Source organism: Microcebus murinus, chromosome 11 (assembly GCF_040939455.1).
Source record: "Microcebus murinus isolate Inina chromosome 11, M.murinus_Inina_mat1.0, whole genome shotgun sequence".
Taxonomy (NCBI): Eukaryota; Metazoa; Chordata; class Mammalia; order Primates; family Cheirogaleidae; genus Microcebus; species Microcebus murinus.
In genome coordinates this window covers 37,721,654-37,734,679 of record NC_134114.1, presented here as the reverse complement: position 1 = coordinate 37,734,679, position 13,026 = coordinate 37,721,654, and the positions used below count along the sequence as shown (strand labels likewise).

Below are 13,026 nucleotides of genomic sequence, written 5' to 3'. Positions count from 1 at the left end.
CCTTATTTCTGAGGTCCTTCCAATTTCCTTTGGTTCAAAGCACTCAGCATGCCAATGTACCATACTCTGGGGTAGCATTCTCTAAGTCCTGGCAACATCTAGCAATCCTAAAGAGGTGTGTAGCCTCTGAGCTTAAACATAAAATCCTTTATTGGCCATCTCTATTCCTTATTTACCACTTCTTCTTCTTCTTCTTCACTTACCAGAAGTATTTTCCCCAAGGGACTGTCCTTGGCCTCCCTTCTCTCTTCCTTATAATCTTGCTCTTATTACCCTACTCACTGCCATAGCTTTAATTATTACCATACAGCCAATCCTCTTGGCCAGTTTGTTAAGCTCCAGACTCACATTTCCTATTGTTTGCTATGCATCTCCAGTTGGACAGCTCACTGGTATCTTGCATTCAGTATAACTAGAATTCATTTTCCCATGCATTGATTTATAAATGGAAAACCAAATCACACCAGTAAACAAATACTTCATCAAATAAGGTATGTTAAGAATTTTTGTTTTACACAATAATGGAAAACTAAAAAGTATCTTATTCTTTGGTTTTTGCAGATGTCAATTTGAGTAATATTTCTTCCAATATTTCTTCACTTTGCCTTGCTCCACATGGGCCATCCTAGTCATGATACAAATGACTGCAGGAATGGAAAATCTGACTTTTAGACTACTTTGTATATGAATTCTAACAATATGATCTTCTCAACTGGGTAACCAATTAATTCAAGTAACTTGGGACACAGTACTGACTTTGTCTCCTCTATAAATTTTTTTTCTGAAGACAAAAGAACTATGAAAAAAAATCCTTAACTTTACCTGTGGTTTGTTTCTGGTGGTGTATCATAGCAGTAATTTTAAAACTATTTTGTGTGTATTGTGGGATAGAACAAGTGAGTAAATACACTGATGGTAGAAAACAATCTTTTATCTCCTTGGTTAAATTTATTCCTTAGTACGGGTGTCCTCAAACTATGGCCCGTGGGACACATGCAGGTGTTTCTGCCCATTTGTGTTTTTACCTCAAAATAACATATGTGAGGTGTGCATAGGAATTTGTTCATAGTTTTTTTAAACTATAGTCCGGACCTCCAATGGTCTGAGGAACAGTGAACTGGCCCCCTGTTTAAAAAGTTTGAGGACCCTTGTTAGTATTTCAGGCAATGATGGACCACACATACAACAGTGGTCCTATAAGATTGTAATTTTGCTGACAAATTCCTATTGCTTAGCCACAGAACTATCATGCAGTACATTATTCACGTTTGTGGTGATGCTGGTGTAAACAAACCTGTGCTGCTAGTTGTGTAAAAGTAGAGCACACACAAATATGTATAGTACACAAGACTTGATAATATGTAACTATTTTACTGGTTTATATATTTACTTATTAAGAGTAGACTCCTTCTACATATTATTTATATAAATGTGTGTATATATTTTAAAATGTGTGTGTGTATATATTTAAAGTTAACTATAAAACAGCCTTAGGCAGGTCCTTCAGGAGGTATTTCAGAATGCATAGTTATCATAAGAGATGACAGTTCCATTTGTGTCACTGCCCCTGAAGACCTTACAGTGGGATAAGATGTGGAGGTGGAAGACAGTAATATTGATGATACTGTGTAAACCTCAACTAACACCAAGCTGTGTTTGTGTCTTCAATTTTAACAAAAAACTTTAAAAAAAAGAAATTTAAAAAGTTAAAAAAGCTTATGAAATAATGATATAAAGAAAATATTTTTGTACACTTGTACAGTATGTTTGTGTTTTAAGCTAAGTGTTATTATGAAAGAGTCAAAGTTTAAAAGTCAGAAAGTTTAAAAAATTAAAGTTAATAAGGTAAAAAATTACAGGGTTCATTTATTATTGAAGAAAGAAAAATCTTTTTATATGTTTAGTGTAGTGCAGTCTAAGTGTACAGTGTTTTATAAAGTCTATAAAGTGTAAGTAATGTCCTAGGCCTTTGCATTCACTCACCACTCATTCATTGACTTACCCAGAGCAACTTCCAGTCATGCAAGATCCATTCATGGTTAAGTACTCTATACAGGTATGCCATTTTTTATCTTTTACACAATTTTTTACTCTACTTTTTCTACATGTAGATATGTTTAAATATATAAATACTTATGATTTTTACAACTGCCAACAGTATTCAGTACAGTAACATACTGTATAGGGTTGTAGCCTAGAAGAAATAGGCTATACCTTAAGGCAGGGGTTCTCAAACTTTTTAAACAGGGGGCCAGTTAACTGTCCCTCAGACTGTTGGAGAGTACGCACTGTGGGCCCAGGACGAGTAGGCTGCTATGCAGGACAGGCAGCAGCGGCAAAAACACCCGGAGGGCCGGATAAATGTGCTAGGTGGCCCGCAGGCCATAGTTTGAGTATGCCTGTCTTAAGAGCTATACCAGTGACTTGCTAGTATTTTGTGCCACATAAATACATATATACACACATATAATGCGTGTATATTATAAATAAGTAAATATTATATTTATTTATGACATAAATAAATGTCGCTACCTCTATTCAACATAGTATTGGAAGTTTTAACCAGACCAGTTAGCCAAGAGAAAATTAAAAGGCACCCAAATTGGAAAGGAAATTAAATTATCCATTTGCAGAATATATATGTGTGTGCATATATAATTTATATTGTGTATATTTACTTATAATTTATAATATATGGGCTTGTCATAAATAAATATAATATTATATTAATATGGGCTTGTCATATATAGCCTTTATTATGTTGAGATACATTCCTTCTAATATTCCTTAATATACATTCCTTCTATATCTAATTTGTTGAGAGTTTTTATCTTGAACAGATGTTAAATTTTGTCAAATGTGTTTTCTGCATCTATGGAGTTGATCACATGGTTTTGGTCCTTCATTCTGCAGTGCGTAAGCTATACATAAATGTGGTGTATCACATTTATAGATTTGCATTATGTTGACTTATCCTTGAACCCTAGGGATAAATTCCACTTGATTATAGTTGATTTTTTTAAAGGTGCTTTTGAATTCAGTTTGCTAGGATTTTGTTGAGGATTTTCACCTATGTTCATCAAGGCTATTGGCCTATTAATTTTCTTAATAGTCTTTGGTCTGGCTTTGATATCAGGATAATGCTGCTGGCTTTATCATGAGTTGGGAAGTATTCCCTCTTTCAAATTTTTGGAAGAGTATGAGAAGAATTTGTATTAGTTCTTTAAATGTTTGGTAGAACTCAGCAGTGAAGCCATCAGATACTAGGATTTCCTTTGATGGGAGACTTTTTTACTGATTTAATCTCCTTACTCTATTGTAATTTGTTCAGATTTATTGTTTCTTTGTGATTCAATCTTGGTAGGTTGTATGTGTCTAGGAATTTTTCTATTTCTTCTAAGTTATCCAGTTTGTTGTATAATTATTCATAGTCTCTTATGATCCTTTGTATTTATGTGATATCAATTATAATGTCTTCCCATTCATTTATATTTATTAGAGTCATCTTTTTTTCTTAGACTAGCTAAGAGTTTGTCAATTCTATCTTTTCAAAATATAACTCTTAGTTTCACTAATCTTTTCTATTTTTTTCTAATCTCTATTTCATTTATTCTTTTTCTGGTCTTTATTATTTCCTTCTTTCTGCTGACTTTGGGCTTATTTTTGTAGTCTCTGAAGAGTCTTAAATTTGAGATTTTTCCTTTTTTTGGATGTAGGCATTTATTACTGTAACATTCCCTTTTAGAACTGTTTTGCTGCAGCCCATAAGTTTGGTATGTTTTATGTCCATTTTCATTTGTCTAAAGATATTTTTTGATTTTCCTTTTAATTTCTTTTTTGACCCATTGGTTGTTCAGGAGCATGTTGTTTAGTTTCCATGAATTTGTAAATTTTCCCAAACTGGGGACTCTTAACAGGTATAATTTATCATTCCTCAAAGTTTACCTTTTATCTAAAATTCTAAAATAGTAGTTGCCAAAATGTATATTTTTTTCAAGTAAAGCTAAAATGGCCAACATATAAAATGTAGTGGGCCTTCTTCGTGTGTGTGTGTGTGTGTGTGTATAATTATAAAAATAATACATCTGTATAGTAATGTATTCAGTGTGTTAAAAGTTAAAATAAATGTGAAAAACCTCCCCCTTTCTCACAACCAATACAATGGTATCTATTAAAAATCACCATTAAGAATTTCTTACATATCTTTTCTAAAATATTCTAGGTACATATAAGTAAAGTATTAGCCACCTCATATCACCTCCACATGTATTATCCACTATTCTTGTTTTTTTCACTTAGTAATACATTTTGAACATCATTCCAAATGTTAATACAGATATTTCTTGTTGTTTTTAATAACTGTACCATACTCTATTCCCCTTTTAGTAGACATTTAAGTTGTTTCAACTTATTAGCTATTAGAAACAATTCTACAATAAATATCTTTGTGCATTTACCTTTATATATATATCCCTAGGTTATTTGCCTAGAAGTGGATTTTTCAAATTAAATGGAATATGCAGTAACATGTTGAAAAAGCATTGCCAATATGCTCTCCAAAATGAGAGTGTACAAATTTACACTATCATGTGTTTTGTTGTTGAGCTTGGTCAATGTGCTATTAGTGGTTTTATGAAATGCAGTTGTGAGAAAATGTATTTAGTAAATCAAACAACATATTAACAATCCTAAGAAACCACCTGTCATTAACCAATTCTATTTCTTTATAACGAAAAGTAACTAAGAGTATGGGCTTTGAAGATAGACATTGGCTGAAGTCCCAGCTCTGGCACTTAGAACCTATGTGATCTTGAGCACATTATTTAATACTTTTAAACCTTGATTTATATCTTTTCTTTGCACAATGGGGAAAACTATAGTGCTTACTAATAGTTATTATGAAGGTTAGTATATATACAAAGTGTTTATTGAATAGTCTAACAAGATAGCATGTGTTTGATAACTTGTACTGTAAGACCTAAATGATTAACAACAAAAGCTTACATCTACTTATATTTCCAAAAACCAATAGTGAACACTAAAAATCCCCATCAATGAACTTTATTTTCTCTGACTCTTTCAATTCCTAAGAACATAAAATCTTCACCTGAACCCCTTGAAATTGTAAAGTGTTGATTTCTGGGCAGAGATTAGTATGAAACCATTCAGGCTGAAAAAAGCTTTGTGAATATAAAGTTCTAGTTAAAGAAGAGAACTTCAATAATGAGGTTTAGGTTTATAAGATTTCGATGTGATCATGTACTTTACTTATGATAAAACATAATTTCTAAGACAGTGTTTTCATAATGATGGCTGGTAGTTTATAATCACTATTAAATTGGGAAATGGCTATAAAAAGCAAACATAAAAACACCAATGTTGCAGACAATTTCAAGAATTCCTTTTAATAGATTCTAAGTATCAAGATTTCCTAGAGGTATGACCACCTCAAATCTCCTCTCTATATAGAAAATTTTAACATGCTCAATTTGAGACATCAAAAAATATTTAAAATAGACACCACAAAATGTATTTGTAGTTTAAAGGTCAAATTTATTAGGAGATTAAGAGATGTATTATACATGGACTATAAATACTGCACAGCTGACTTTATTCACAGTCAAGAACAGAGATATAGTCAGTGCCAACCTATTTTGTGGACACTCTTGTTCTTTTGTTCCAAGAAAAGTTTGCACCGTAGGACTTGGACTTGGGTTTTGGAACCTTCCTCTCTTCAATGTAATAGCTCCATCCTAGGGGGAAAAGAACAAAAACAAACCCACAGGAACAGAATTAAAGAGGATAACCTGAAGAACACAACAAGCTAGAGGTTAAATTTTATAATTTAATGTTTATTTATCATCAAGAGCAGGCGTCCTCAAACTTTTTAAACACGGGGCCAGTTCACTGTCCCTCAGACCGTTGGAGGGGCCGGACCATAGTTTTAAAAAAAACTATGAACAAATTCCTATGCACACCGCACATACCTTATTTTGAAGTAAAAAAACAAACGGGCAAAAACACCTGCATGTGGCCCACAGGCCGTAGTTTGAGGACGCCTGATCAAGAATATATGTCAACACATCTAAAATATACTTAGTAATTTGTTCCCTTATAATCCTGTGTGAGAAGAGGGCCCAAAAGATTGCCTGATGATGATTTACTATATCTCAAATAGAGGCGTAACCCATAATTCAATTTCTCCTTGCTCGTTATTCCTTGTTCACTGATTTCTATATATTACATAAAAATTTTCATTCCTCTATGTGGTTTAACATGTGACTTCTATAGAAACTACAATGAGGAACACTGAACAATATAACCCATTTCACTGTTCTTCTAAAAGATGGAGGGGTTACAACTGTTTGGGAAGTCATCTGAAGGGATACAGAAAACTGTGTATAAATATTACATAGTTGGAGTGGATAATTAAAAATAATCTGATTTAGCCCCTGGACGTTGACAGGCTACTGATTAAACTCAAAAAGTTTGTCAACTTTGTTTCAAGGAGTATCTGCATTGGTTAGAATTACGTAGAAATACTTGATAATGCAAATTCTTAAGCCTGATCAAAGGCTCAATGGATCAGACTCTCTGGTGGGGGTAGGGAAGCTGTACATTAACTATCAATTCCAGGAGATTTTTATGCATAGAAAATTGAGGACTGGTCAAAACTTTCTTCGCATGTTTGTATCTTCTCTCCAAAGCCTTTTCAGTGTTTTATAATTTTGAAAACTGGGTTTATTTATGCCTCCATCTTCTGCTTTAAGTCCTGTTCTTTAGTTCTCACAAGATATGGGAAACAAGCAAATCAACACCGTTCTATTCCTTTTTAACCCCCATAAATTTCACTTTTCTTCATTAAGATCAATTTTCCTATCAGGTATGGTTTGGATATTTGTCCCCTCCAAATCTCATATTGAAATCTGATTTCCAGTGTTGGAGGTGTGGCCAAGTGGGAGGTGTTTGGGACGCAGCAGGCAGATCCCTCATGAAATGGCTTCTTGCCCTCCCTGCAGTAATGAGTGAGTTCTCTTCATTTTATTAGTTTATGCAAGACCTGGCTGTTGAAAGAGACTGGGTAGCCCCTTCTCTCCCTCTTGATCCCTCTCACCATTTGACATGTCTGCTCCCTTTCTTGTACAGCCTGTAGAACTGTGAGCCAGATAAACCTCTTTACAAATTACCCAGTCTCATGTATTCCTTTATAGCAATGCAAAACTAAGATATCAACCCTACAACTTATCATTTTTCTCTCTTAGGACCTTAACTCATCTTGAAACATTTGATTCATGGCTGGATCAGTATTTATGTATAAAATAACCATATTGAATATCATATAGTATAATTAAGTAAACTTCCTCATATTGGTCAGTATAATATTTGTTGCCACAAAATTAACATCTCAATAGTCTTAGAATTCAGTTTGTGCCACAAAAGTGAAGCCTTTGAAACTCAAGTAATCAAAGTATACTGCTGCTCTTGTCCAAAAGGGAAAATCATAACATTTAACAGAGAATTAACATTTTAAACAACTTCAAATTAACTTTTTAAACAACTTTATCTATAAGAGAAAACTACACTCCCACTGTTAGAACTCCATTCACCTTCAAAGAAAAGGCCAATAACTATAAAGAAATGGGAAGCAGGAAAGCAAATGAAACATCAGAATCGAGAGACAAAATACTGATTGAATTTATTTGCTCAACGCACCATACTTTCACAGCAGAGAAAGTTTTGAGTACTTACCCATTAAAAAAAGTTACAAAGCTGTTTATTACTTTAAGAGAATCTGAACTTACAAAATAAGTACATTAACAATGTACATTTCTATTTCAAAAAATTTCCTAAAGGGTGTAAGAATAATGTCTACTTCATATGGTTGTTATGAGGATTAAACAAAGTTAATTCATCCAAAATGCTTAGAAAGCAGCTGGCACTTATTTACTGAGTTCTATGAGAAAGGTCCTTTTTTCTAAAACGTTTATATTATTCCCTTTGTACAGCTAAGCTGAGGCTCAGAGAGGTTAGGCAACTAGCACAAAGTCACTCAGCAAGGAAACAGGAGAATCAGAATTTGAATACAGCCTGATTCTGGAGGCTATGACTCGATGATGGATGCTATATTGGCTTTGGTAGTTTATAGTAAGCACTCAATAAATGTTAAGCTATTATTTCTTCAAATTTGATTCATAACCACCTAGCAACACATCTTCTACATTAAGTGAAGTATGAATATAAATCAATTTCCATCATATTGGAACTCATTAAATTTGAATTTGTGATGTTTTGGGCTAGCCATAATTTAACTTAGTTATTAACTATAAAAGGGATTTTGGTGAGCAAATTAATCCTGTGACATGAGCACAGTAACTTAAATATGGAAAGTGCTTGAGATTTTTACATTAATCAGCAAATGATGCTGATAATTACAAAAAAATTCAATAAGGCAGATATAACAATTAAAATTTACCAAGTGTTTGCTATTCATTTAATAAATATTATTGATTGCCTACTCTACGTCGAGGACTGTTTTTAGACACAGGAAGTAAACCAGTGAATAAACCAGAAAAATTTCTCAAACTTCTTGATATTAGCAGTGGAAGAGAAATTAATAAGTAAATACATAGTATATTAGGTGCTAATATCATAATATCTAAATTAAGAATGCATATCATATGCTAATGAGCACTAAGGAGAAAACATTTTAGATGGAGTAGATGGGAGAGCCTCCCTTCCTGAGAAGATAACATTTGAGTAAAGACCTTAAGGAGGTCTGGGAGGTAAGCCATGTAAATGTCTCGAAAAAGAGCTTTCAGGCAAAGAACAGCAACAGCAAAGGTCTTTGAGGCAAGAGTATGCCTGGTGTTCTAAGCTGTGCCAAGTGCTTTAAACGTACTTTTATTGAGACTTTATTGTGTTTATAAGTTGCCTGGCTTAAGAAGTAGGCATTATATATACCTTAATTTTATATTAACTTATAAGGAAAAATAAAACATACAGAAAATAAGAAGCCTTAAGCTTTAACCCAAGTTGACTTTAAAGCTATGCATCTAACTACCTCATAAATAAAACTGCATTTCTTTAAAAATATCCTGTAATTGCAATTTTTATCTATTTCACACATTTCCTTTCATTTGGTGTGATCTCGTAACTTTTTCCCTTTCATTTAAAAAAAAATATGTTGAAAAGACTTCTAAGAATCCTTGGAAAATAAGTCTGTCCCCCAAATGCTCCCCCGTCAACTGTAAGGAGGGAAATGATGTCTAGTGTAGATTCTGTTTGGTTACAATGACCACTGGCAAGTTACCCAAGACCTCCATGACCTTTTCTTGCCAGATGATGGGTGAGACAACCTATGTTCCCAACACATACTCTCCAGCTCAATAAAGACACTATGAATGAAACTGCAGAAGAAATGAGAAAGCACTTGGAAATATGTAGGAACTAGTGCTATACACAAACACATACCTGATAATCATTCCCTCATTCACTCAGTTTTTCAGCGGGAGAAAATAATTCATTATACTACATCAGAACCCAGACATAGATCTATTATGTTCTGGTTATGGAGTTTCAAAATGCTGTCAGGGTCACTGCAGTGTGAGAAGACTGAAGTTTTACACACAGAAAAGAACAACTGGTTTGGGTTTTCTCCTGTTAACTAAGGAGTGAGCTAGCTCTTGGGAATTGTGTGCCAGATTATAGCTGCTGTTGATGGTGATAACAACAATAAATAGAAGTATCATGACAGGGATTGGAATGTAGATGGGCAAAGCACCCTGTGAAAAACAAACAAAAATACACTTAGAAGAAATCTGCATTTGCCAATAGGATCCATCGCTATGTAATTACTCTACCACAATCACTCATGACTGTTAGGATGTATAGGGTAAAAATTTTCTTTCCCTTTTTGTGGAAAACAACTTTGTTCCCAAAGTTGCACAAACAACTGTGCTTCTAAGATTAAGTAAAAACAAGGGTATGAGGAAGTCTGATGATAATTTACTAAGAGACTGAAACTAAAGTCAGAATCTACATAAATTTCACTTTGGATATTCTATCCATAATCCAGAAAACTTTTCTACTATGTAGGGCTGTCATTATAATACAACTTTGTTCCTTTTTGGAATATTTTTTAAGAATCTGATCACATTTCCAAGCATCCTTCTCCAAAGTGTTTACCTTACAGTGCCTAGAAGAACAAATTTACTGGTCCCCCTATACTTGAATATAAAGGTTACTTACAGTGAGCTTTAGTTAAAAAGACAAAATAATTTGAACAACACTTGAAAGGACATTAAAAGTGTACTTAACAATTTAGATGAATTACACTCATTTTTCTACTTCTATTTGAAACTTGTTCCTAAAAAGAATGCAATGTATCTTACAAGAAACAGAATGTAGAAATTTAAGAATAGAATCTTACCAGTGAAATGTTTAAATTTCCATAAGAATTTTTTTCATCCCTAAAATTTTTTTTGGTAAAACAAGTCAAACTTGTCTTTCTGAATAGGATAATGGAAGTGAAAACACTTGCATTCTCTGAAGAATGCTTATATAAAATGAAGGTGTAGTCTACAATGACAGTGGTCCCATATGTAGTCCTATTAGGACACTGAAAACCATCCCTCTCTCTTCCCAGCTGTAACAGAAGAAGATCAAAGCAACTGAGTCCAAGGCAGCTGCCCTAGAGAATGGGGTAAAGCTCCCAGGGCTGCCTTCACTTCCCAGAGGAGAGTAGCCATATGGCATGGATTAGCCACAAATCCAACTACCAGCTCCTAAATGATAAGCTGACTCCTTTTGCTATGTCACATACTGGAATGCTTTCACAGAAATATTTTGAACTTTAAGCCTTAGTATCACAGAAATACGTTTGGCAAATGCTCTAATAAACTTAACATGTGATCTTTAATACCCTATGCCTAATTTCTTTTTTTTTTGGAACATACCAGCTTATTTTATAGGTCTCCACAATGGTTAGGATATATTCTATTTCCTATGATATGAACATTTAGTGTAACCTTCTCAAATGGCAAAAAAGCCTCTGAACAAAACCAGACCACAACAATTAACTTATGAATTCTATGTATAAGACAGAAAATGAACTCTATTCATTTTTATTTACAGAACAATTTCATTTATGGTTCAGTAATGCAAAAACACAGAGAAACATTCACCAGTTCTTTTACTGCTTGTGAAATGTTTTACCTCTAGTAACCTTCATTAATGCCTTTCTCTTCTAATACCCTAATCTCAAATCCTGACATTAATTTGGAAGTGAACAGTTTAATGATTTTTCCTACTCCTCATCTGTGCACAGAACAAGAACCACCATGTCATTTGGCAAAAACATAACTGACATTCACTGCAAATTGAGGCCTGGGATCAGAATAGCAAAGCTTTGGGAGGCCGACGTGATTCCTCAGCAGGCTATGTACCCACATTATACGTGGCTGAAAGTAAAGCATAAATTTAACATAAATTAAGGGGTGGGAGAAAAATAGCTTTTGAGGACTTTCACTTTAAAAGTCCCTGTATTTTGAAAGTACCAAGTACATATTTAATATGAGGGTGGGGTGTGGTAGAGGTAGGGGGTAAGGTTCAGAATAATTTAAAAGTATCCTAGACCTTTTAGAAAATACTATGGAGGAGAAATAGTAGGGTTTTGGATATACTGGCAAAGCAATTCTCTCCATGAAAATTATATAAAATGATTAAATAAGGTGAAAACATGAGGCACCTGAAATATTCATTAGATTAGTAAACCCTACACCTGTTGCAGTTGCACCACCTCTCAAGAGAAAATCCACTGTTTGACAATGACCCCTTAAATTTTATCTTATCAAATAATATTCTTGCTATATAGTAGTATTTCCAAAGTAGTAACTGGAACCACACTATTCAGAATTTGCCACAAACAAACCAGTATAGTAATCACTTCAGCTTTTGTGTTCCAAAAGTACATGTGAAAATCAGTCATTAGAAATTTAGAACACAGGCCAGGCAAGGTGGCTCACGCCTGTAATCCTAGCACTCAGGGAGGCCGAGGCGGGCAGATCGTTTGAACTCAGGAGTTCGAGACAAGCCTGAGCAAGAGTAAGACCTCACTTCTACTAAAAAAAAAAAAAAAAAAAAAAAAAGCTGGAAAACTAAAAATCTATATAGAAAAAATTAGCCGGGCATGTGGCGTATGCCTGTAGTCCCAGCTACTCGGGAGGCTGAGGCAGAAGGATTGCTTGAGCCCAGGAGTTTGAGGTTGCTGTGAGCTAGGATGATGACATGGCACTCTAGCCCAGGCAACAGAGTGAGACTCTGTCTCAAAAAATAAATAATTAAAAAAAAAAGAAATTTAGAACACATTTTTCTGGAGAAAGAAACTATACACAAATCATCAAAATCTCTAGGAATGGTTTTTGCCTAACTGCTCTGGGATGTAGACTACTTATAGGGATTCCCAGAATCCTATTTAACTCATAATGTTCTAGGAACCTCACTAAGCCACAACACTACCACTATGGCATAACACTACCACCATAGTTATGGTATAACTATACCAGTGGTATAAGACTACCACTATGAGAACAACTGTAATTACCCTGCCCTAGGAGCCTTAGCAGTCAAGTGGAACATTTTCCTAGCCACAAGACAGCGCTAGGACCTGGGACTGGATATTGGGAAGAAAGAGCTGTGTAGGGGGGAAAAATCTTTGTAAGTTGTAGGTACAAATAATTGTCATTATTTGAAGACTCTGTATTTGCAAATGTGCCTACTCACTAAAATTTATTTATAATCACAAAATCAATACTCATGGTGCTTCTATGGTCATTCGTGACATGCAGAATTTGAGTCACTGAACACTCATGATCCCAGCTGAGGTCAAGCAAAGCAATCAGTGCTCTGCCTTCTTGTTTCAGTTCTAATACAATAAACAAGTATACTTTCTGTGGTCTATTTAGTGCCACATTTTTTGCATTTTTGTGCTTCTTGGTGATTTCATTCTTTAAAATGGCCCCCAAGAGT

At 34.2% G+C, this 13,026-nt stretch overlaps 1 protein-coding gene across 2 annotated transcripts in view; it reads right to left on the bottom strand.

Annotated features, from left to right (window-relative positions):
- Positions 1 to 5,594: 5,594 nt before the first annotated feature.
- NDUFS4 (NADH:ubiquinone oxidoreductase subunit S4) overlaps positions 5,595 to 13,026 on the bottom strand; it is a 109,651-nt gene continuing 102,219 nt past the window's right edge. For both annotated transcript variants that reach the window (XM_012756749.3, XM_012756748.3), the window contains one exon: positions 5,595 to 5,753. Coding sequence is in view for 1 of the 2 variants with exons in the window: in XM_012756748.3 (XP_012612202.1) it covers positions 5,650 to 5,753 (104 nt within the window). In the remaining variant the exon portion in view is untranslated. The remainder of the gene's footprint in view (positions 5,754 to 13,026) is intronic.